Source organism: Odocoileus virginianus, chromosome 20 (genome assembly GCF_023699985.2).
Source record: "Odocoileus virginianus isolate 20LAN1187 ecotype Illinois chromosome 20, Ovbor_1.2, whole genome shotgun sequence".
In the NCBI taxonomy this organism is placed as follows: Eukaryota; Metazoa; Chordata; class Mammalia; order Artiodactyla; family Cervidae; genus Odocoileus; species Odocoileus virginianus.
In genome coordinates this window covers 15,532,525-15,558,879 of record NC_069693.1, presented here as the reverse complement: position 1 = coordinate 15,558,879, position 26,355 = coordinate 15,532,525, and the positions used below count along the sequence as shown (strand labels likewise).

The 26,355-nt window shown below is 47.7% G+C and overlaps 1 protein-coding gene across 3 annotated transcripts in view; it reads right to left on the bottom strand.

The window, feature by feature from the left end:
• Window positions 1–1,991: 1,991 nt before the first annotated feature.
• Window positions 1,992–26,355, bottom strand: part of FAM187B (family with sequence similarity 187 member B) — a 29,110-nt gene continuing 4,746 nt past the window's right edge. Inside the window, exons 1-2 of one of the 3 annotated variants that reach the window (XM_070451842.1) lie at window positions 13,092–13,819; window positions 1,992–2,403 (exon numbers count right to left, since the gene is read on the bottom strand). In XM_070451842.1, the coding sequence (XP_070307943.1) occupies window positions 2,016–2,403; window positions 13,092–13,804 (1,101 nt within the window). In that variant the 5' untranslated portion in view covers window positions 13,805–13,819 and the 3' untranslated portion in view covers window positions 1,992–2,015. Of the gene's footprint in view, window positions 2,404–6,424; window positions 7,152–13,091; window positions 13,820–23,003; window positions 23,124–26,355 lie in introns of those variants that run through there. The other 2 variants (XM_020912657.2, XM_070451843.1) reach the window with 2 other exon arrangements.

Genomic DNA, 26,355 nt, shown 5'->3' with positions numbered 1-26,355 from the left:
CTGCCAGGATCCTCTGTCCATGGAATTCTCCAAGCAAGAATACTGGAGTGGGTTGCTTGGCTGGGTGTTATCAGTTGCCTATTGCTGCTTAAAAAAATTGCCATACATTTCATAACCTAAACGGCACCATTTATGATCCCCTAGTTTCTGTGGGTCAGGAGTCCAGACACGGCTTGGCTGAGTCCTCTACCCAGTCAAGGTGTTGATCAGGATGTGTTCTCATCCGGTGGCTCAATTGGAGAAGAATCTACTTCCAAACTCATTCAAGTTTTTGGCAGAAGTCATTCCGCTGCAGCCATGTGATAGAGACTCTGGCTTTCAGAGGGCTTCACCCTCAAAGGGTGACCCTTGCAGCTCCCAGAGGCTGCCCACAGCTCCCTGCCAGGTGGGCTTCCTCAATACAGCGGCCTGCTTCATCGAGCCAGAAAAGCCTCTCCTGCTCTAGATGGCTGAGACAGTCTTCTGTGATATAACCTAATCAAAGGAGTGACACGCAACACCTTCATAATATTCTGTTGGTTGGAAGCAAGTCACAGTGAAGGGTGGGTAGTCACACAAAGGCATGGACACTAGGAGCTGGGACTCACTGGGGTCACCTTAAGGTCCACCCACCACAGTAGGGCACTAACAGCCTTGGTGTGGGTTGTATGAATTTTAGTTCAGTGCTGTGCAGACTGGCATCGGACGCATGCTTGGCTTTGGCTGTTTCACTTTCAGCTGCTATGCAGTGAGCTGCCGTGGATACAGGGCACTGCGGGTTTCCTAGGAGCAGGTCTGGGGGGCATCAAGAGGTCTCCTTTCTCTCTCCCATTGCCAGCCCCTTCCCAAGTTCACTGTGTGACCTCAGGCAGCTTGCTTGAGAGCTCTGTGCTTTAGTGTTCTCGGCTACAATAAAGAGGTTCACAGTGTGGCTCATAGTTGGCTGCGAGGACCATAACGTTGGTGAAGGATGTGAGTTCTGACCATGCCAGGTGATCCCCCAAAATAACAAAATAAATAATTATTTTTGTTATTCTCTGCCTCTGCTTCCCAGTGGGCCCCCCTTTAGCTCTCCACAAACACTCCCCCTTTCTGGAGGCATCTTTGCCTCCCTGGATACCATGTGAAGCCTTAGGTGTTTCACCAACAGTATCTGGGGTGTGAGGGGTGAGCACTGCCCTCTTCTCGGGGACAGAAGTTCTGGAAGTTTCAGATCTGCCCTGTTGTTTCACAATGGAATATCAGGGCCATGAATTTTACAAGGCATTAATATTTATTTCTGACTCTTGCACTCTGTTAGTGTATAACATTTCCGGGAACAGCCAGCCAGGCCTGGTGATGGCCACAGGTCAGCTGGGCCAGGCCTAGTGCCTTGTCCCAGCACAGAGGCCTATCTCTCCTTTCTCAGGGTGTCTGAGGGAGCCTTTGCCATTGCAAGGATCAGGAGGGGGGTGCTCATCTGCTAACTGGGCCACCACTCTGGTGGCCCCTCTAACCTGGGGAGCTATGGTGAGGCCTGGAGGCCCCAGGTGCCACTGAGACGGTGGGGGAGGTGGGGTGCAAGGAATGGGCAAGGAAACACAGCAGTCCAGTGCGGATCGGGGGGTCTGGGGTGACCCACTCCCATCCCCCATCCCTGCCCTTGTCCTTGGAGAGTGTGGTGAGTGAGGTGGCTACAATTTACACACCCAGAGACTCACTCCCCAAATGGCCTCATTCCAGCCCTTCCTTCCTCCCTGTGAGGACCACAAGGCTTTAGACAGGCCACCTGCGTTTGAACTGGTGTCCCCCCACCCCCACCCCACGGGGACCAGACAGGAAGTCTAGCCTGTTTCCTCACCTGTGGCACGGGGATTATGAATGAGTTAACAGAGCAGGACTTGGACCAGGGAGAGGTCAGTCGCCCTTAGCTGCGGCCCCGTGTCTGTTTTGGTCCACACACATTCAGAGTGAGGTGTGGGTGAGTCCAGGGCAGCAGGACGCGTGGAGCAACGAAGGCACAGGAGACCGGGTCACCACGACCCAAAGGGCTGACTTTATTTCACCAACAACATCTTATTTCTCTTCCAGCTCCGGGAAAAGCGGAACTGTTTGAGCAGACACCCCAGCAGAGTCAAGACCGTGCCCACGAGCATCATCACTCTCAGCCCCTTAAGGACAGAGTTGGCTTTTTCTCTCCGGGCCTCCTTTGCCTCTGGTTGTTCTTCAGACTTTCCTGGGCTTAGAAACTTCAGTGGATCCACATTGTTCTGGGAGTTGAATTGAGCCGTGAGCTCCTGCTGCACGAAGCACCTGTAAGTGGCCGGCTGGAAGACCTGCAGCCAGCTGCCACCGTTGGAGGTGTCCATGATGGTGCTGATGCTCTTGCCGGAGAGCTGGTCCTTCCAGGTTAGGGAGAGGTTGTTCGCTTCCCAGAATACGGGCCTGCGAAGGATGACAAGGTCAGTTGCAAAACCCCAGAGAGGGGGAGGGCGGACCGATGTCTGAAAGGAGGTAGAGATGGCAGCACCCTTCTCCCTGGGAAGAGCAAACAGAGCATCCCCCTCCAAGGAGAGCTATGCAGCAAAGGACAAGGGGAAGGTGGGGGCAGGGCGGGCGGGAGCTCTCGGAGCCTAGCCCCTTACTTCCCCGGGACCACTTAACTAAATGCCTCTCTCTCTGTTTCTTCATCTGAAATCTGAGAGTGTCATGATTGCAGTGACCTCAGAGGGTTATTTGGAGGAATTAGCAAGACACTCCCTAATTGTGTGTGTACCTCTTTACCTGCCTGACCCTATTTCCTCTGCTCTCCCTCATTCACTCTGCCCCAGCCACACCTCCTAGAGGTTCCTCCAATGGCTGGGCACAGTTCTGCCTCGGGGTCTTTGCACTCAGCTTGGAATGCTCTCCCTCATCACACACAGCTCTCTCACCTCCTCTCAGCCTTGGCTGAATGGCACCTTCTCAGGAACGCGTTCTCTGCTCTCCTTATTTAAAATTTTCACTTCTCCTACTCCCACTCTCCCTCCTTTATTGCCTACTAAAATGCTGGGCTCTTAACCTTGTAAAAACAATTATACTCCAATTAAAAAAAAAATGAAATACTGTGTATTTCATTCATGTCATTGGTTTATCGCTGCATGAGAATAGGTATCTTTTTTGGTTTTGTTCTTCATTGCCTCTCTGGTGTCTAGAGTTTAGATGTTTGGTTTATAAATGCTCAGTGAAAAACGTGATCAGTGAACACATGAATCAGGGATATAACACACCCATAATGGCTGGGAAACAAAAGGGACAAGCAACAGACAATAAAGACAAGGTGAAAGATCATAAAAGCAATAGTAACACCTGTTAGTGTGTGGGACCCTGTCGTAAATGTCTTTACTGGCATTTGCTCTCTTAGGGATCACAATGACCCCGAGGCCAGGTCCCCCAAGACCTCCATACTCCCCAAATTCATGTCCTAACTGGAACCTCAGAATGTGACCTTATTTGAAAATAGAGTTGTTGCAGTTGTAATTAGCTCAGATGAGGTCAGATGGGCATCGTGAAAGGAAAAGTCACTCAGTCGTGTCCAACTCTGCGACTCCACGGACTGTAGCCTGCCAGGCGCCTCTGGCCATGGAATTCTCCAGGCCCCACTGGAGTGCATAGCCATTCCCTTCTCCAGGGGATCTTCCCCACCCAGGTCTCCTGCATTGCAGGCAGATTCTCTGCCATTTGAGCCACCAGAATAGGAGTCAGGTGGTCCTTAAATCCACCAGTATAACCTGTATCCATGTAAGGAGAGAGAAGAGGCAGAGACACGAGACACATGGGGAGAACCCCAGCTGGTGACAGAGGCAGCCACTGGGGGTGCGGTCACAAGTCAAGGCAGGCCAAGGACTGCGGCCACCCCCAGACACCAGAAAGAGGCGAGGAAGGGTCCCATCCAGCCTCTCAGAGGGTACGTGGCCCTGCTGACAGCTTGATCTGTCTGAAGAACTGGAAGAGAAGAATTCCCTGCTGGTTGAAGCCACCTGGTTGGTGGTGTTTTGTTACAGTGGTTACGTAGCAAACGAATACAACCCATATTCTACAGATGGGGAAACTGAGGCCCAGAGAGGCCACAGGCTAAAGTCACACAGCAGGAAAGTGACAGAGGCCGGGACAGTTAACCTCATATGAAATGCCCTTCCTCTCAGCTCCCTGGAGACATAGCAATTCTTAAAGCCTCAGTGACCTCTCTTTTCATGTTCCCTATGATGGGCACCCAGGTGCCCCTTACTTGGCAAATGACATGGAATAGGTATGCGGATCTAGATGGAAGGAGGAGTCACATGCACGTTCACATTTCTGAATTGTGGGCTTTTTTTTTTTTAAGGAAGCAGGTGTTACTTTTATACTTCAAGGAGGAGGAAGAAAGAAGAAAGGGAGACAAAAAGATATGAGAAAGAGAAAGAGAGAAAGAAAAAGCTGGCATAAAACTCAGCATTAAAAAAACTAAGATCATGGCATCTGGTCCTATCACTTCATGGCAAATAGAAGGGGAAAAAGTGGAAGCAGTGACAGATTTTATTTTCTTGAGCTCCAAATCACCGACGGTGGTGACTGCAGCCATGAATTTAAAAGACGCTTGCTCCTTGGAAGAAAAGCTATGACAAACCTAGACAGAATATTAAAAAAGAGACATGACTTTGCCAACAAAGGTCTGTATAGTCAAAGCTAGGGTTTTTCCAGTAGTCATGCACGGGATGTGAGAGTTGGACCATAAATAAGGCTGAGCACTGAAGAATTGATGCTTCTGAACTGTGGTGCTGGAGAAGACTCTTGAGAGTCCTTTGGATAGCAAGGAGATAAAACCAGTCAATCCTAAAGGAAATCAACTCTGAATATTCATTGGAAAGACTGATGCTGAAGCTGAAGCTCCAATACTTTGGCCACCTTAGAGACAACTCACTGGAAAAGACTTTGAAGCTGGGAAAAATTGAAGGCAGGAGGAGAATGGGGTAACAGAGGATGAGATGGTTGGATGGCATCACCAACTTGATGAACATGAGCTTGAGCAAACTCCGGGAGATAGTGAAGAACAGGGAAGCCTGGCAAGCTGCAGATCATGGGGTCACAAAGAGTTGGACATAACTTAGTGACTGGACAATAACAATAGAAGTCACAACTGGGATGACCAAAGGAAAGAAAACCAGGTGGAGGCAATGAAGCCAGATTCCACAGAGCCGGTAGTTGTAGAGCCCTCAAGAGGTTGCTCAGGCTCCCAGCTTGCAAGGAAAGGGCTGCCACTGGCCAGTGGGGAAGAAGGGCAGGGGGGTCCCCATGGACAAGTATGTGTCATAAGGTCTGTGCTGCCACCTCTCACCATGGATTCCCCCAGGCATTCCTCTGAGCTGTAGTTTCCTCATCTATGAATGAGCCTTCTTGGAATTCACAGCTCCCTGGGTGAGGGAAGAAGAATGGCAGAGGATGTGGTTTAAGAATGTTTGCCTAGGGACCAGCTTATAGGGTAAGCGCTGCACTGTGAGTGGTTGCAGTTCTTATTGCTGTGGTAGCGGCAGTTAGTCGCTCAGTCATGTCCAACTTTGCAACCCCATGGACTGTAACCCGCCAGGCTCCTCTGTCCATGGAATCCTCCAGGCAAGAATACTGGAGTGTGTAGCCATTCCCTTCTCCAGGATATCTTTCCCACCCTGGGATCAAACCCAGGTCTCCTGCATTGTATGCTGACATTTTACCATCTGAGACATCAGGGAAGCAGGTGGGCAGGGAAAAACGTGAAGAGGGAAAGATTTCCCAGGGGCTCCAGGCAGGAACCCTTAAGAAGGAATGGCAACCCACTGCAATATTCTTGCCTGGGAAATCCCATGAACAGAGGAGCCTGGTGGGCTACAGTCCATGGAGTTGCAAAGAGTCGAACACAACTTAGTGACTCAACTACCACGAGGCGGGAAGACAGAACAAGAATGGGAGCTCCCAGGGACACAGGTCATGATAGGCATCCATCTTCTCATCCTAGGCTTGATGATCATTCCACATGAGTTTGAGGACTCAAGAGTCTCACAGCTTCCTGAGCTACCTGCCTCACAGCTCCATCACTTGCCTGAACTTCTCCCATCCAACCCTGACCACCCTGGTCCATCTCCCCGCCTGGCCTAGGGGCTTCCTAAGGACCAGCGCAGCAGCAGCAGCAAGGACCAGATGTGCAGCTACCTGATGACCACCACATCCACAGCACCACCCCGTGCAGATTGGGCCTAGCCAGCTGAGTGCTCCCTGGGTACTAGCTGTCCTCATTCTATCCGTGTGTGGCTCAGTGGACACCAAGAGGGATATCCAAAGAAGCCCAAGGAGAGAGACTGCGGTGCTGATTAGTGACATAGAATCCCTCCCTCTCTGCGCAGATTAACCACAAAGGCTCCCAGATGGGGAGAGCCTGGCAAGGGGCCAAGGGCAGGGCTGGTACCGATTCCGTCACCTGTAGATAGATCCTAAGGGGCAGGTGAGCCACGCAGATCCCATTTTGTTTCTAAGCTGGAAGTTGTCAAAAATGATATATTTCATATCTATGAATGTACATGGAATGTGGCAGGTTTCCACCTGCATCTCAGGCCTCAAGCGGCTGGACCACAGCTTTACATCTCCCAGATAGAGCCAGCAGGGCATGGGGTTTTCCGGGGACTCTTGGATGTAGCAGTACCCCAGGCGTTTGCGTTCACCTGGCACCCCACAGCGGTTACAGTCCTGCCAGGGCTCCCAGTGGGTGAAGATGAGCTGCTTGCTCCCCAGACTCAGGCTCTCATTCTGCAGGGGCTTTTGGTCCAAATCTTTGTGTGTAATATGTAGGCTGCCGACATCTTGGAAGTCAATTTCATATTGCACCACTTTCTTGCCATCCTTGTCGCTGCAGTGATAAAAGCCTGTATGGTAGGGTAGTGGATTTGTAATGAAAAGGCTGCCATTGGGCATTATTTCCATGTTGAGATTGGTAGTGGAATTGCTGACCCCAGTGGTCTTGAGTGGCAAGAAGAACTGCCACTGTGCCCCAGGGGCATTGCACTGCAGGATGATATCATTGTTTGAGAGCAGGGCCAGTTGACAATGCTTGCGATTAGGACAGCTGATAGAAAAGGATGACTCCTGGACCGGGAGAGCAAAGCAAAGCAACAGCCACAAGGTGGTCAGCATGGTGGACTGGGCCTGTGGAAGTGGGCCGGGCCCCACCCTAGACATTGTGAGGTCATCCACGGACCTCAGGCTTCAGCCCTGACCAGGAAGAACTGTAGTCCACCGCCATGGGGTGTGAGGTCACAATTCCCACATTTGTCCTGTGACAAGTTAGCAATCCTATTTCATTTCTCTTCCAAGCCTTCCACTCTGCTGGGGTAGAAGGACACAACTTGTCTATTCAGCATTTTCTCTATCACCTCCCTATTTTGGTGTTAAACTGACACATATGAACATTCAACACATTTTTTTCTGAACACATGGGCTTTGTTCAGGGTATTCCCCGGTGGCTCAGGCAGTAAAGAATTTGCCTGTAATGCAAGAGACCTGGGTTCAGTCTCTGGGTTGGGAAGATCCCCTGGATAAGGGAATGGCAACCCACTCCAGTATTCTAGCCTGGAAAATCTCATAGACAGAGGAGCCTGGCAAGCTACAGTCCATGGGGTTGCAAAGAGTCAGACATGACTAAGTGACTAAGCTCACATGCCTACTAGTATGTTCTGGGCACACTTGCGAGTGCTGAGAATGGAGAGGTGAATAAATCCTCTCTGGTTCCCTTCTGACCTCCTACCCTTCCCCACCCAATTGCTCCAGCCATGCTGGCCTCCTGACTGTCCCCTGAATATACCAGGCAAGCAAAGGGCCCCTGCCTTAGGATCGTTGCACATGCTGGTCCTCCCACAGATATCTGCAAGACTCAACTCATTTTAAACAAATATATTTTTTTCTTGGTGGCCCCTTTCCCAGATTCTTTCCTAAACTCCTCAGCCAAAAATAAATAAATATTGAAAATCAAAATCACCAATAGAAACACAAAAATGCCCAAAACATGGCACTAAACAGACCATGAAGAGGAGCATACTTGCTAACACAGTCTGGGAACTGAAACCAGAAGGCAGAGTGTCACCTTGTGTGGCCTTGGCTGGGAATGTGCGTTGTTGGGTGACTCAATTTTCTTGCCACTCTGTGCATGTCTGCAAATGAATATGACTGTGGGTACCAACTTGGGGGTTACAAACAAATTTTAGTGAGTAGGTGAATTCATAAGTGTGGAATCCTTGAATGATGATAATCAGTTCAGTTCAGTTCAGTCGCTCAGTCATGTCCGACCGTTTGCAACCCCACAGACAACAGCACGCCGGGCTTCCCTGTCCATCACCAACTCCTAGAGCTTGCTCAAACTCATGTCCATCGAGTCAGTGATGCCCTCCAAACATCTTGTCCTCTGTTTTCCCCTTCTCCTGACTTCAATCTTTCCCAGCATCAGGGTCTTTTCTAATTAGTCAGCTCTTTGCATCAGGTGGCCAAAGTATTGGAGCCTCAACTTCAGCATCAGTCCTTCCAATGAATATTCAGGATTGATTTCCTTGCAGTCCAAGGGACTCTCAAGAGTCTTCTCCAACACCACAGCTCAAAAGCATCAATTCTTTGGTGCTCAGCCTTCCTTATGCTCCAACTGTCACATCCATACATGATTACTGGAAAAACCATATCTTTGACTAGAAGAATCTTTGTTGGCAAAGTAATGTCTTCGCTTTTTAATATGCTGTCTAGGTTGGTCATAGCTTTTCTTCCAAGGAGCAAGCATCTTTTTAATTTCATGGCCACAGTCACCATCTGCAGTGAGTTTGGAGCCCATGAAAATAAAGCCTTTCACTGTTTCCATTGTTTCCCCATCTATTTGCCATGAAATGATTGAACTGGATGCCATGATCTTAGTTTTTTGAATGTTGAGTTTTAAGCTTAAGATTTTTCACTCTCCTCTTTCACTTTATTCAAGAGGCTCTTTAGTTCCTCTTTGCTTTCTGCCATAAGGGTGGTGTCATCTGCACATCTGAGGTTATTGATATTTCTCCCAGCAATCTTGATTCCAGCTTGTACTTCAACCAGCCAAGCATTCTGCATGATGCACTCTGCATATAAGTTAAATAAACAGGGTGACAATATACAGCCTTGATGTACTCCTTTCCCAGTTTGGAACCAGTCCATTGTTTCATGTCCGGTTCTAACTGTTGCTTCTTGATTTGCATACAGGTTTCTCAGGAGGCAGGTAAGGTGGTCTGGTATCTCATTTCTTTAAGAATTTTCCACAGTTTGTTGTGATCCACACAGTCAAAGGCTTTAGCGTAGTCAATGAAGCAGAGGTAGATGTTTCTCTGGAACTCTCTTGCTTTTTCTTTGATCCAATAGATGCTGGCAATTTGATCTCTGGTTTCTCTGCCTTTTCTAAATCTAGCTTGTACATCTGGAAGTTCTCAGTTCACATACTGTTGAAACCTGGTTTGGAGAATTTTGATCATTACTTTGCTAGCATGTGAGATGAGTGCAATTCTGCGGTAGTTTGAACATTCTTTGGCATTGCCTTTCTGTGGGATTGGAATGAAAACTGACCTTTTCCAGTCCTGTGGCCACTGCCAAGTTTTCCATATTTGCTGGCATATTGAGTGCAGCACTTTCACAGCATCATCTTTCATGATTTGAAATAGCTCAACTGGAATTCCATCACATCCACTAGCTTTGTTCATAATGATGCTTCCTAAGGCCTACTTGACTTCACATTCCATGATGTCTGGCCTAGGTGAGTGATCACACCACCATGGTTATCTGGGCCATTAAGTTCTCTTTTGTATAGTTCTTCTGTGTATTCTTGCCATCTCTTCTTAATATCTTCTGCTTCTGTTAGGTCCATACCATTCCTGTCCTTTATTTGACCCATCTTTGCATGAAATGTTCCCTTGGTATCTCTAATTTTCTTGAAGAGATCTCTAGTCTTTCCCATCCTACTGTTTTCCTCTATTTCTTTGCATTGTTCCCTTAGGAAGCCTTTCTTATCTCTCCTTGCTATTCTTTGGAAGTCTGCATTCAGAGGGGTATGTCTTTCCTTTTCTCCTTTGTCTTTTTCTTTCCTTTTCTCAGATATTTGTAAGGCCTCCTCAGACAGCCATTTTGCCTTTTTGAGTTTCTTTTTCTTGGGGATGGTTTTGATCACTGTCTCCTGTACAATGTGACAAACTTCTGTCCACAGTTCTTTAGGCACTCTGTCTATCAGATCTAATCCCCTGAAGCTATTTGTTACTTCCACTATATAATCATAAGGGACTTGATTTAGGTCATATCTTAATGGCCTAGTGGTTTTCCCTACTTTCTTCAATTTAAGTCTGAATTTTGCAATAAGGAGTTCATGATCTGAGCCACAGTCAGTTCTCAGTCTTGGTTTTTCTGACTGTATACAGGTTCTCCATCTTTGATTGCAAAGAATATAATCAATCTGATTTCGGTATTGACCATCTGGTGATGTCCATGTGTAGAGTTGTCTCTTGTGTTGCTGGAAGAGGGTGTTTGCTATAACCAAAGCATTCTTTTGGCAAAACTCTGTTAGTCTTTGCCCTGCTTCATTTTGTACTCCAAGGCCAAACTTGCCTGTCACTCCAGGTTATCTCTTGACTTCCTACTTTTGCATTCCAGTCCCAATGATGAAAAGGACATCTTTTTTGGGTATTAGTTCTAGAAGGCCTTGTAGGTCTTTATAAAACCATTCAACTTCAGCTTCTTTGGCATTAGTGGTTGAGGCATAGACTTGGATTACTGTAATATTGAATGGTTTGCCTGGAAACAGAGATCATTCTGTCATTTTTGAGATTGCATCCAAGTACTGCATTTTGGACTCTTTTGTTGACTATGAGGGCTACTCCATTTCTTCTACGGAATTCTTGCCCACAGTATGTAATGGTCATCTGAATTAAATTCGCCCATTCCAGCCCATTTTAGTTCACTAATTTCTAAAATATCAGTGTTCGCTCTTGCCATCTCCTGTTTGACCACTTCTAATTTACCTTGGTTCATGGACTTAACAGTCCAGGTTTCTATGCAATATTGTTCTTACAGCATCAGATTTTACTTTTCACCACAAGCCACATCCACAACTAGGTATTGTTCCTGCTTTGGCTCAGCCGCTTCATCCTTCTGGAGCTATTTCTCTGCTCTTTTCCAGTAGTATATTGGGCACCTACTGACCTGGAGAGTTCATCTTTTAGTGTCATATCTTTTTGCCTTTTCATAGTGTTCATGGGGTTCTCAAGGCAAGAACGCGGAAGTGGTTTGCCATTCCCTTCTCCAATGGACCACATTTTGTCAGAACTTTCCACCATGACCCGTCCGTCTCGGGTGGCCCTATATGGCATGGCTCATAGTTCCACTGAGTTAGACAAACAAAACCTCATGCATACCAGGACCAAGGGAAAGGGGCAGTGACCCCCACGAGAGACTGAGCCAGACCTGCCGTTGAGTGTTTGAGTGTCTCTTGCTGAGGCGTGGGTCAGCAGTGACCTGCCGCTGGGACAGGGGCTCTGGCTGCAGCAGACCTGGGAGGCATGGCGTGTGGCAGAAGTCCTCTTGGAGGAGGTTGCCAGTAGTGCCACTGTATAGCCACCAAGCAGACGGCCCACAAACTGGGGAACATTTCTATCAAAGAAGTTCTTACACTGTTGCAAAAGTTCTAGGTTCCACAACGTATTTCTCAACCTGGGGATCTGGAAAAGGACTCAGAACCCCCAGGGAAGCAGACCCTTAGAGAGCACAGCAAAACCTCATGTGCACCAGGACCCAGGAGAAAGGAGCACTGACCCCAAAAGAGACTGAGCCAGACCTGCCTGTGAGTGTCCAGGAGTCTCCGGCAGAGGTGTGGGTTGACAGCGGCCTGCCACAGGGTCAGGGGCACTGACTACAACAGTCCTGGGAGCTGCGGCATGCTGGCATAAATCCTTTTGAAGAAGGTAGCTATTACTGCCATCACCCCTACCATAGTTTGGCCAGAGAAGGGAACATAGACCCACCCATCAGCAGAAAATTGGGTTAAAGATTTACTGAGCATGGCCCTGCCCACCAGAGCCAGACTCAGTTTTACCCACAGCCAGTCCCTCCCATCCCATGGGGTTGAAAAGAGTCAGACAGGACTGAGCGACCTTCACTCAGTCCTTCCCATCAGGAAGCTTTCACAAGCCTCTTATCCTCATCCATCAGAGGGCAGACAGAATGAAAACCACAATCACAGAAAACTAACCAAGCAATGCCGTATATAAATGCCAAATATATTTTTATATACAAGTAATTAGAAAATGAAATGTAAAAGATGCAACTTGCATGAACAAATCAAATACAAGGAACAGATATAATAAAATACATGTAAAACCTCTACATTAATAACTACTTGTTATTGGAAGAAATAAAAAAAAGCCTAAATAATGGAAGTGTTTACAATGTTCACGGATTGGAAGACTAAATATTGTAATATACTGATTTTATCTTTAGATTCAATGATGTGCCAATTTAAAAAAAAAAGACGTCTTTTGGATGGAAACCACAAGCTGATTTCAATTTTTTTTTTTTATAAAAAGTAAAGAATAACCAAGACAACCTTGAAGAACAAAGCTGAAAAATCTATACTACTGATATCATGGGTTATTATAAAGGTATAATAATTAAGTTACTGTAGCATTGGTGCAAGGATGGATAGACAAATTGTATCAGTCAGAGTCTAGTGAGGAGATAGAAATCACAGTAAAGTCTATGTTGGCATGAGCATGGGCCAGAATGTCTTGGTTTCTAGGTTTCGTATTTGGTCTACCCATGAATAACAGGTGCCTATGAGGGCAGGGATTAGGTCTTTGTTGGTCACCACTGTGTCCCCAACATCACCTGCCTAGGATGTGGCTCAGAAGTCGCAGTTGGGGATTCTTGCTGAATGAACATCTGAACAAGCCAGTGAAGAGATCCCTTCCTGCACAGATTGACCTTGAAGGCTTATGCGCTGAAAGACAGACCCTGCTTTTCTATTGGAGTGTAACCCCTGGCCGAGGTGAACACAAGAAACAAAGCCTGGGCGGGGGTCAAAGGCAGGGCTGACGCCTGGGTCCAGTCACCTGTAGATGGACGCCAAGGGGCAGGTGAGCTCCATGTTGTTGGTTGACTGGCCCAACTTGGAAATGTCAAAGGTGAAGAACGGCTGGATGATCTCCTTGCTCTGGTTGCAGGGTACAAGGCAGGCTTCCACCTGCATCTCAGGCTGCAAGCGGCTGGACCACAGCCTCACATCTCCCAGATAGAGCCAGCAGGGCATTGGGCTTTCCAGGGACTCTTGGATGTAGCAGTACCCCAGGCGTTTGCGTTCACCTGGCACCCCACAGCGGTTACAGTCCTGCCAGGGCTCCCAGTGGGTGAAGATGATCTCCTGTCTACCCAGACTCAGGCTCTGATTCTGCAGAGGGTTTTGGCCTAGTCCTTTGTGGGTAATATGTAGCGTGGTGACATCTTGGAAATCTATCTCATATTCTACCACAAGGGCTGTGTTATTGTCCTCACAGCGATAGAGGCCTGACTGGGAGGGCTGAGGTTTGTTCAGTTGGAGGCTGCCCCCAGGCAGTTTCTTTATGTTAGGCAGTGAGGAGACCAAAAAGGGATCTTCCCCCTGAAAGGAAGAGAAGTACCAGGATGCCTTGAGATGGTCACACTGCAGGACAACATCATTGCCCGAGAGCAGGGCCTGCTGGCAGAGACTCTTATAGGCACAGGTGACTAATAGCTGGGCACACAGAACAGGGAGAAAAAGGCTAAATAGCCACAAGGCTGTCAGCATGGCTATCTACATACAGACTACAGAAGGAAGCTGGGAACCACGGGGGCATTGTGAAGTCACACACAGAACTCAGGCATCATCCCTGGGCAGCGGAATGGATCCTGACCCACTGCACTTCCAGGACTCCAATTCAGTTCACGTCATCAAATACCTTAGAGTCAAAAACTAAAATGACCACAAAAGCTGGGCAGGAAACATGAGTGAACCTATGTCAGAACAAGTGAACTATAAAGTCAAATTATTTATCCTTCACCTACTCACTCAATAGACAATGATGGAATGGGTCAAAATGTATAATTGAGAAATCACTGGTTTCCTGTTTTGTAAATTGGGAGGGTTCCTTAATTAGCACCAAATCAGTTCCTTGAGGGGCTCCCCTGGTGGCTCAGCAGTAAAGAATCTGTCTGAAATGCAGGAGACATGGGTTTGATCCCTGGGTGGGGAAGATCCCCTGGAGGAGGACATGGCAACCCACTCCAGTATTCTTGCCTGAAGAATCCCATGGACAGAGGAGCCTGGCGGGCTACAGTCCAAGGGGTTGCAAAGAGTCGGACATGACTGAAGCGACTGAGCATGCACCCACAGCTCCTTGAGGGTGGGGAACTTCCCAAATCTTTGTTCACTGTGGCTTATGTCTTCACTCCCCAGGAGTTATCCCCTTTTCCATTATCCTCCTCGGCTACATCTCAGGTGGCGCCGGACAACGTGCCCTCCTTGGCACATGAGTTTCTCAGCCTATTTTCTGTGTCCCGAAGTGTGGGACCTAAGAATTCTTACAAGCCTCCAGTCAACTCCATGTGTTCTGTTCAAGATGTTCCTCATCTCTCACTGCATGTAACTTAGACTCTATCAGGCATCCAGCAAAAGCCAGATTCTAACCCATTTTGTCTGCCTCAGACTATCCTACATGTTTCCTGGGAGTACCTCAATTTATTTACAGATAGTAACAATGGTTGAAAGTGAAAAGTGAAAGCAAAACTCGCTCAATTGTGTCCGACTCTTTGCAACCCCATGGACTATACAATCGATGGAATTCTCCAGGCCAGAATACTGGAGTGGGTAGGCTTTCCCTTCTCCAGGGGATCTTCCCAACCTAGTGATCAAAACCAGGTCTCCCTCACTGCAGGTGGATTCTTTACCAGTTGAGCCACAAGGGAAGCCCAAGAATACTGGAATGGGTAGCCTATCCCTTCTCCAGTGGATCTTCCTGACCCAGGAATCGAACCAGGGTCTCCTGCATTGCAGGTGGATTCTTTACCAACTGGGCTATGAAGGAAGTTCAACACAACAATGGTTAATAATGATTTAATTGGTACTAGTCCTTTATTTTTATCTTTGACAAAAGCCAGGTTCTAATTGGACTTTGCCTCTCAAAGGTCTTCCCAATTTGGGGCCAACTTTGGTCAACATTCACTTCTAGTGTCCTGCATTTCAACTGCTTCCCCTAAAGCTGCACATATCAATAAGTATGTTATCTGCTTCCCAAAGTATCTCTCCATCCTTCTGGTTTCAAATAAGTTTTCTTGTTCCCTTTGCATAGTATCTAAGCCAATGGCATGTGTTTTTATTTTTTATTACATCAGCACCCCACTCTTGATTCTAATTTCTGTTTCACTCCAGATAGGCTACTTGCTATTATAATACTTCACCCAAATCTCAATGACTTACAATCACACAAGTTTACTTCTCATTCATGCTCCATGTCCCTTGTGAGTTGACATTATCATCACTCGGGCACACAAGATGATTGAGCAACAGCCACTGCAAACATCTCAAGTTTTATGCCAGAGGAGGAAAAAAGATAGCTCTGTACTATTTCATACCCATAATTAAATGCTCTAGCCTTCAGTGACACATGTCATTCACTCACAGACCATTGGCCAGAAATGATTACATGGCACCAGCATTTCCCAACACAGGAAATGAAATTCTGCTATGTCCAGGAAACATTTAGTAAACGGCCATCAGCAATATCTACTACAAGGAGTGTTTTTTTATATGCTATGTTGTGCTAAGTCACTTCAGTCGTGTCTGACTCCTTGTGACCCTAGGGACTGTAGCTTGCCAGGCTCCTCTGTCCATGGGATTCTCCAGGCAAGAATACTGGAGTGGGTTGCCAATCATAAAGTTAATGTTGTTGCTGTTATTCAGTCACGAAGTCGTGTCCAACTCTTTGTGACCCCATGAATTGCAGCATACCAGGCATCCCTGTTCTTCACTATCTCCTGGGGTTTGTTCAAACTCATGTCCATTGAGTTGGTGATGCTATCCAGCCATCTCATCCTCTGTCATCCCCATCTCCTCCTGCCCTCAATCATTCCCAGCATCAAGGGTCTTTTCCAATGAGTCGGCTCCTTGCATCAGGTGGCCAAACTATTGGAGCTTCAGCATCAGTCCTTCTAATGAATATCTAGGGTTGATTTCTTTAGGATTAACTGGTTTGATCTCTTTGCAGTCCAAAGGACTCTCAAGAGTCTTCTCCAACACCACAGTTCAAAAGCATCAATTCTTTGGCGCTCAGATTTCTTTATAGTCCAACTCTCACATCCATAGATGATCACTGGAAAAACCATAGCCTTGACTAGACAGACCTTTGTTGGCAAAGTGATGTATCCACTTTCTAATATGCTGTCTAGGTTTGTCATAGCTTTCCTTCCAAGGAGCAGGGGTCTTTTCATTTCATAAAGTTAATGCCATTCCCCAAATCCTCCCGTCAGATCTCTCCTCAGGTTCTGTTGGCTAGAATTAGGTCCCATGTACAGATCCAAATCTGTCTCTGAGAGGAAAGAAAATTTCTAAGATTGGCTTAAGACCATGAGAATTTGTTCTCCAGGATTAGCAAAGTGTAACCTTTAGAATTTTCCATCACAAAACTGCGCTTGTTATAAAGCTTTCAAGAGATTATTGATGTCAAATTCTTGGAACAGCTGGGTCTGGATTACTTAGATGGTGGTTAATTAGTTGGAATGTGGCCAAGTGGTTTCAGTCCCAGGCTCTGGGATCAGTTTTTCATTTCTTGATTCATCTTTTATTAGAATAATCCATGCTCAGCAACTTCACCTTCTTGTGCCTAGCATATCCATTTATTCCATAAATAGGTATTGCTTACTCATCTTGCACCAGGCACTAAGGATTCAGGCTAAGTCCCTGGCCTCTTGGAGCTTACATTCTAGTGAAGAAGATATTAACTGGGATAAGTTCAGACATGCTGTGTAACAGAAGAATTCTGGGATCTCAGTGGCTTCACACATTTTTTTTTTTTTGCTCACCCTATATGTCCAGTGTGGGTTGGTAGAGAATTCCACTCCACACAGTTGCTTCAAATACCATGGCCAATGGAGGCTGCACCATCTGCAGCATCATTAGCTGCTATGGAATGGGAAGAGAGGGAAGTGAGTTACACACTGGCCCTTAAACACTTTGACCTGGGAGGGATCTACATTACTTCTGTCTGCAGGCCATGAAAAATGAATCACATAGCTCCACCTAACTGGAGAGGGCCTGAGAAATGTAGGGGACCATGTGGAATATTTGCTGAGCAATATTATCTTTACCTGGGGGAAAAATAGATGGTAACAAGTAAATGACGAACACAACATCAGGTCATGGTAAGTGCTCTGAAGGAAAACAAAGTAGGGAGGACAGAGAGAGACTTTGACGAGCGGAATCGTGTCCTCCCCAATTCGTATTTGGAATCCCTAACCCCAATACCTTAGAATGCGTCTCATTTGGAGATAGAGCCTTTAAAGAGGTAATTATGTTTAGTTTAACAACAATCTGTTTATTGATTGGCTGTGCTGGGTCTTGGTTGCTGCACACAGGCTTTCTCTAGTTGCGGTAAGCAGGCTCTCCTCTCCAGTTGCGATGCATGGGCTTCCCCTTATGGTGGCTTCTCTTGTTCAGAGCACAGACACTAGGGTGCCCTGGTTTCAGTAGTGCAGAGAATGGGCTTAGTAGTTGTGGTTCAAGGACTCCAGAGTACAGCCTCAGTAGTGGTGATCACGGGCTGGCTTAGTTGTCCTGGGGCACGTGGAAGGAATCTTCCTGGACCAGAAATCAAACCCACGTTCCCTGCACTGGCAGGTGGATTCTTAACCACTGGACCGCCAGAGAAGTCCCCAGGGATTTGATTTCACCAGGGAAGTCCAAGGTAATTAGGTTTAAATGCAATTGTTAGGGTGGGTCTTAATCCAATATGAGTGGTGTCATTTTAAGAAGGTGGCTTCCCCGGTGGTGATAGTGGTAAAGAACTTTCCTGCTAAGGCAGGAGAGGAAAGAGACAGAGGTTCAGTCCCTGGGTCTGGAAGATCCCCTGGAGGAGGGCATGGTAATCCACTCCAGTATTTTTGCCTGGAGAATCCCAAAGACAGAGGAGCCTGGTAGGCAACAGTCCATAGGGTCGCAAAGAGTTGGACAGGACTGAAGCAGCTTAGTATGCACACACGCACACACACCTCATAAGAAGAGAAGATTAAGATACAAACAACACAGCCGGAAGGAGGACCATGTGAGGACAGAGTAAGAATGAGGGCGCTGGAGCGGCGAGTGGTGGCTGTGCGGCACTGGAGGGGCAAGGGGCCGAGAGGAGAGAGCTCACGTCCAAGATCACAGAAACCCCAGGAAGACGGTCGGCGCTGAGTAAAGGCATCAGAGGGCAGAGAGACAGAAATCACAATCACAGAAGACTAACCAGTCTGATCACATGGACCACAGCCTTGTCTAACTCAATGAAACTATAAGCCATGCGTGTAGGGCCACCCAACACGGACGGGTCATGGTGGAGAGTTCTGAGAAAATGTGGTTCACTGGAGAAGGGAATGGTAAACCACTTCAGTATCCTTGCCTTGAGAACCCCATGAACAGTATGAAAAGGCAAACAGATAGGACACTGAAAGATGAACTCCCCAGGTCGGTAGGTGCCCAACACGCTACTGGAGATCAGTGGAGAAATAACTCCAAAAAGAATGAAGAGACGGAGCCAAAGGAAAAACAACATCCTGTTGTGAATGTGACTGGTGATGGAAGCAAGGTCTCATGCTATAAAGAGCAATATTGCGTAGGAACCTGGAATGTTACGTCCATGAATCAAGGCAAACTGGAAGTGATCAAACAGGAGATGGCAAGAGTGAACGTCAACATTTTAGGAATCAGCAAATTAAAATGGACTGGAATGGGTAAATTTAACTCAGATGACCATCATATTTACTACTGTGGGCAAGAATCCCTTAGAAGAAATGGAGTAGTTGTCATAGTCAAAAAAGAGTCTGAAATGCAGCACTTGGGTGCAATCTCAAAAATGACAGAATGATCTCTGTTCGTTTCCAAGGCAAACCATTCAATATCATGGTAATCCAAGTCTATGCCCCAACCAGTGATGCTGAACAAGCTGAAGTTGAATGATTCTATGAAGACCTACAAGACCTTTTAGAACTAACACCCAAAAAAGATATCCTTTTCATTATAGGGGCCTGGAATGCAAAAGTAGGAAGTCAAGAAACACCTGGAGTAACAGGGAAATTTGGCCTTGGAGTACAAAATGAAGCAAGGCAAAGGCTCATATAATTCTGCCAAGAGAATGGAATGATCATAGCAAACACCCTCTTCCAACAACACAAGAGACAACTCTTTTTTTTTTTTCACGTTTATTTTTTTATTTTTTCCATTTATTTTTATTAGTTGGAGGCTAATTACTTTACATCATTGCAGTGGTTTTTGTCATACATTGAAATGAATTAGCCATGGATTTACATGTATTCCCCATCCCGGTCCCCCCTCCCACCTTCCTCTCCACCCGATCCCTCTGGGTCTTCCCAGTGCACCAGGCCCGAGCACTTGTCTCATGCATCCAACCTGGGCTGGTGATCTGTTTCACCCTAGATAATATACATGTTTCGATGCTGTTCTCTTGAAACATCCCACCCTTGCCTTCTCCCACAGAGTCCACAAGTCTGTTCTGTACATCTGAGTCTCTTTTTCTGTTTTGCATATAGGGTTATTGTTACCATTTTTCTAAATTCCATATATATGTGTTAGTATACTGTAATGGTCTTTATCTTTCTGGCTTACTTCGCTCTGTATAATGGGCTCCAGTTTCATCCATCTCATTAGAACTGATTCAAATGAATTCTTTTTAATGGCTGAGTAATATTCCATGGTGTATATGTACCACAGCTTCCTCATCCATTCATCTGCTGATGGGCATCTAGGTTGCTTCCATGTCCTGGCTATTATAAACAGTGCTGCGATGAACATTGGGGTGCATGTGTCTCTTTCAGATCTGGTTTCCTCAGTGTGTATGCCCAGAAGTGGGATTGCTGGGTCATATGGCAGTTCTATTTCCAGCTTTTTAAGAAATCTCCACACTGTTTTAGATAGCGGCTGTACTAGTTTGCATTCCCACCAACAGTGTAAGAGGGTTCCCTTTTCTCCACACCCTCTCCAGCATTTATTGCTTGTAGACTTTTGGATAGCAGCCATCCTGACTGGCGTGTAATGGTACCTCATTGTGGTTTTGATTTGCATTTCTCTGATAACGAGTGATGTTGAGCATCTTTTCATGTGTTTGTTAGCCATCTGTATGTCTTCCTTGGAGAAATGTCTGTTTAGTTCTTTGGCCCATTTTTTGATTGGGTCATTTATTTTTCTGGAGTTGAGCTGGAGGAGTTGCTTGTATATTTTTGAGACTAATCCTTTGTTGTTTTGTTTGCTATTATTTTCTCCCAATCTGAGGGCTGTCTTTTCATCTTGCTTATAGTTTCCTTTGTTGTGCAAAAGCTTTTAAGTTTCATTAGGTCCCATTTGTTTATTTTTGCTTTTGTTTCTAAAATTCTGGGATGTGGGTCATAGAGGATCCTGCTGTGATTTATGTCGGAGAGTGTTTTGCCTATGTTCTCGTCTAGGAGTTTTATAGTTTCTGGTCTTACATTTAGATCTTTAATCCATTTTGAGTTTATTTTTGTGGATGGTGTTAGAAAGTGTTCTAGTTTCATTCTTTTACAGGTGGTTGACCAGTTTTCCCAGCACCACTTGTTAAAGAGGTTGTCTTTTTTCCATTGTATATTCTTGCCTCCTTTGTCGAAGATAAGGTGACCATAGGTTCATGGATTTATCTCTGGGCTTTCTATTCTGTTCCATTTATCTATATTTCCGTCTTTGTGCCAGTACCATACTGTCTTGATGACTGTGGCTTTGTAGTAGAGTCTGAAGTCAGGCAGGTTGATTCCTCCAGGTCCATTCTTCTTTCTCAAGGTTACTTTGGCTATTCGAGGTTTTTTGTATTTCCATACAAATTGTGAAATTATTTGTTCTAGTTCTGTGAAAAATACCGTTGGTAGTTTGATAGGGATTGCATTGAATCTATACATTGCTTTGGGTAGTATAGCCATTTTGACAATATTGATTCTTCCAATCCATGAACACGGTATATTTCTCCATCTGTTTGTGTCCCACAAGAGACAACTCTACACATGGGCATCACCAGATGGTCAATACCAAATCAGATTGATTTTATTCTTTGCAGTCAAAGATGGAGAAGCTCTATACAGTCAGCAAAACCAAGACCGGGAGCTGACTATGGCTTAGATCAGTTCAGTTCACTCGCTCAGTCATGTCCAATTCCTTGCAACGCCATGAACCGTAGCACGCCGGGCTTCCCTGTCCATCACCAACTCCCAGAGTTCACCCAAACTCATGTCCATTGAGTCGATGATGTCATCTAACCATCTCATCCTCTGCTGTCCCCTTCTCCTCCCACCTTCAATCCTTCCCAGCACGCCTGGGCCGTACATCAGCACCCCATGCCGCCTGCCCCCTGGAGGGGGGTCCAGCAGGTAGAACGGTGGTTCTCAAAGTGTGGTCCCATCCCGGAGGCCAAGCCATGTTCCTGATAACTAAGCCACTGCCCTTTCTACTCTCCCCCAGTAGAGATACAGCAGAGCTTCCTGAGGCTCCACCACATGTGATGATGTCAATCGCTCTGATGGTAATACTTGTATGCCAGTTTCAATTTCTAATATGTTGCTGCTGCTGCTGCTGCTAAGTCACCTCAGCTGTGTTTGACTCTGTGCGACCCATAGATGGCAGCCTACCAGGCTCTGCCGTCCCTAGGATTCTCCAGGCAAGACACTGGAGTGGGTTGCCATTTCCTTCTCCAGTGCATGAAAGTGAAAAGCGAAAGTGAAGTCACTCAGTTGTATCCAACTCTTAGTGACATCATGGATTGCAGCCCACCAGGCTCCTTCGTCCATGGGATTTTAAGGCAAGAGTTACTGGAGTGTGGTGCCATTGCCTTCTCTGTCTAATATGTTCCGCAACTGTAAATGTAACCTACAAAAACTTAAACCTTCTTTGAAATCCTCAGTAATCTGAGTGCAACTGGCTCCTGAGACTAAATTTTGAGACATGCTGAGACTGTGCATTTTACTGAAGACCACGCACGAGTTCTGTGGGCCCTGGGTGCATGCATTCTGTCACCCAGATGTGAACTCTCGTCACGGGATCTGAGCACTCTGGGGCGTTGTCCCATCATGTGTGCTCGTTCTCACATGTGCCACCTTGCATCATGCATGTGATGATGGCAATGTGTGACCCGACAGTATGTCACATATAGCACGTGCCACTTGGGACTCTGTGTCCACTGAGAACAGAGCATTTGGCTAATAGCAGCATCCCTTCCACACATGGCCTGGGGGCCTCACAGCGGGGCGGGGCTGCTGGCGGGTATCCCAGCCCACTCCTGGGCACGTGGGGGGAGGGCTTGCTTGAGGGGAGCACTAACTATGCAAGCCACACAGCACCATCCCAGCAGGGCAGAGGGACCGCGGGGTGACATGTGGCCTTAGGTTGGACAGGGGGCGCAGCTGAAGCGGCCTCACGATTACACACACCATCACCCCTCCGGGCTCAATGCCCATCACTCTGACCATCTCTGTGCTTTTAAAAACTGAGACCAGGAAGGGGCAGAGGTCCCATTCCTCTCCACTCTTGGTTTGGCTCTGGCTTATTTGAAATGCTGCGGGACGGGGGAGGGGGTCCCTGTCTGGGGTGCAGGGTACAGAGAAGCCCAAGTGACTGGTGGTGCTGTGAGGGGAGAGCGAAGCAGGCGACAGAGCCCAGAGAGAGGGCAGGAGGGCAGAGGGCGGACACACAGAAGTAGCAGGAGAGGCCGATCCCCGACCTGTCCCTCAGGACCCAGACTCACCCAGGACGATGAGCTCTGCATAGGCCTCGTTGTTCCCCTGGAGGTCCTGGGCCGAGACCACGGAGCAGTAGTACACGCCACTGTCCCCCCAGGCCGTCTGGTCGAAGGTCAGGTCAGCATCTGCAGCAGGGGGCAGGCGGGTGAGGGCCATGTGTGGGAGGGGCGCCTGGGGGGAAGGGGGCTGGGGGGGGCGGGGTATTCAATCCCTCATCCTGAGGGCCTGACACCTCTCAGGCTCTGTTCTAAACCCGTCACATGGGGAACTTCAGTCTGTGAGGTGGGACTGTTATCTTTCCTGTCTTGGAGAAAAGAGCAGTCTGCTGAAATTACTGATGAGCTGTAGAGCTGTGGCGAAAACGGGGGTGGTGGGCCGGGATGGTCTGACCCCACTCAGCTATGGCCTCCACACACCCATGCCCCTCCCCTACCCTCCCCATCCCACCTCTCAGAACAAAAGTCAACCCCCAGACAACCCACCATGGAGCCTAGGGCAGACCCAGGGTAAGGAGGCAAAGATAAACAGGCCAGATTCCAGGAAGCAGGAGACTCCTGCACCCAGCACAAGGCGGGGGTGTGAGGGAGAGACTTAGACCAGTTCCCTCCTCCATCCAGCTATCAGTCCACACATTCCAGGTCAAGGCCCAGAGCTGGGGACGCTCCAGTGACACAGCCCCAGGCAAGGAGCCTGTTAATGACAGCAATAATGAAAGTCTTTCTGCACATCCGGTTTCCTCTCTACTCCTCAGGCCCTAATTAGTTAAATCCCTCAGCCATTCTGCAGGGTGGGGCCCGCTAGGCAACTCCACCTTGGGCCTGTGGAGCACAGGAGGTAGGAACAGGCCAGAGACATCCTCACAGAGCATCCTCACAGCCTTTCTCCCCAGCTGCTCTGGCTCCCGGGGACCTACCCACCACATGCCCCAGGGACCTCCAGCCCTTCCCCAGGACAGCTCAGAGGGCAGCCACTGTGTGTGCCTCACCGCAGCACCCAGGAATGAAAGAACCAGAGCCACCTTCCTTCTTTGGAAAGAAGACCTCACATCCATAGTAAAACATCCTTTCAGTGCCTATTGCCACCATTCCAAGGGCTTCCCCGGTGGCTTAGCAATCAAGAATCCGCCTGCCAGTGCAGGAGATAAAGGCTCGATCCCTGCGTCGGGTAGATCCCCTGGCAAAGGAAAAGGGAACCCACTCCCGATTTCTTGCCTGGAAATCTCATGGACAGAGGAGCCTGGTGGGTTACAGTCCATGGGGTGGCAAAAAGGTTGGACACAACTTAGTGAGTGAACAACAATGACAGCACACCGTTCCAGCACCTCACCCTGGCCCACAAGGCCCTTGGAGCCATCTGACCACCGGTTACCACACCAGCCCCCTGCACACCGTCCTCCTCTACTCGCCAGACCCCAGACACACCGGCCTGCTCACTGTCCCCCACCATGTGCTGGGCTCCCCCCGCTTTGGCGTGCACTCCGGCTGTTCCTCTGGCCTGACTGTGTTCTCTGACCCTCACAGGGCTGGTTCCACCCCCCTGGCACAGCTCCCCTGCCCCACTGACAAATTCTATGAACCTGCTTAGGGGCTGACTGGCCGTGAGCCCATCCCCAGGGGAAGAGGGCCCCAGGAGAGCAGAACCTGGAGCCCCCAGGCCCTGGTCAGTATCTGGAAACGAGCCCCTTTACTCCTCACACTGACTTTCCTCAGCGTTCTGGACACGTGGCTGTCCTCAAGTAGGCACATGATACAGTCATTCAGTAGTTGACGCACTGAATGCATCTGATGTTTCAGGCAGTACCTGAAGTACTGCCATACTAGACAGCAACAATTCTCAAAAGTGCTCCGTGGAGCCTCGGGTTCCCCAAGACGTTTTCACAGGGGGTCCCTGAGGTCAGTTCCCCAAGACGTTTTCACAGGGGGTCCCTGAGGTCAAAGTTATTTTCACCATAATAGTAAGATATTTCCCTTTTTCACTTAAGCTCATGAGTGTAGTGTGGAGTTTTCCACAGGTTACAAGCATGTGTTATCACAATATATTGAATGCAGAAGCTGCTTTGAGAATCCAGCTTCTATGCAGCCAGACTGTAAGCAGATGTGCAAAAATATAAAAGCAACACCATACATTTTCATTCAAGTTTTTTTGTTTGGGGAATTATGGTTATTTTTTCATAAAAGTATGTTATTTAGACCAATCTATAGTTGACTAGGGCTTCCCAGGTGGCGCGAGTGGTAAAGAACCCACCTGCCAACGCAGGAGACAAGAGATAGGAGTTCCATCCTTGAGTCAGGAAGATCCCCTGGAGGAGGCCATGGCAACCCATTCCAGTATTCCTGCCTGGAGAATTCCAGACAGAGGAGCCTGATGGGCTATAGTCCAGAGGGTTGCAAAGATCGGACACTTCGCACAGCTCGTGAAGTGGCTTAGCACAACATGCATACTTTATTATCATCATTAAAAAAACGTTTTAACTTCTTAATTTTCTAGCTATAAAAACAAAGTTCTTGGAGGACCTCAGTAAGTGTGTAAAGTGACCCTAAGACCCACATGTTTGAGAACCACTGCTCTAGAGGACGGCTAGGAATCCCCGCCCAGACAGGGCTCAAGCTTCTAACTGGAAAGAGAGACAAATAAAAAATTTAAACATATTGTGCTTCAGATGGTGATAAGCAGTACAGAACTCAGACGGGAAGTGCCTCTGTCGTGGAGGTAGCGACTGAGTTTAAAGTGACGGGAAGGTAGGGTGACCTTGGGCACTGGCGCTTGCCTTTATGGTCAAGCATCTAGCCCCCAGTTATTGATTGTTCACTATGTGTTAGGTCCCTTTGTATATATTCTTTCGTGGAATCATCCTATAACTCTAACATACATTCTCCCAAATCCTCTGAATTCTCTGTAACACCCTCTCGGCCCATCGTTTTTTCCACTTGTATCTTTGAATCAGACTCTGAACGCACCTCTCTAAAACCAGAACCCTAGACCAGGGCCCTGCCCAAAGCTGGAGTGGGGCTTGAAGGCAGCCCCTGCCCCCTCCAAGAGCTCCTAGGCCTGGAGCTGAAATCTGGTCATGTGGCCGGATCTGGGTCTCAATGCATTTTGTTTGGCCTATACGATGTTTTCAAAACTCACAAAAAACATGGCTTTCCGGCTTCTTTTGATCCGTTCTAAGGCCTGAGTTCACCTCCTTCCTCCCGGCCGCACCCTGTTCCCCGTCTGGGTCTGGTCCTGACATCACCTGGGCTGGGCATTGCTCGAATTGTTTTAGATAGAGGGAGAAAATGCCAGGTCTCCAGCTGGGCACAGGAGCTGGGCTTCCCTCCACTCCCCTGGGCCTCTGGTCCCTCATCCGCACACAGC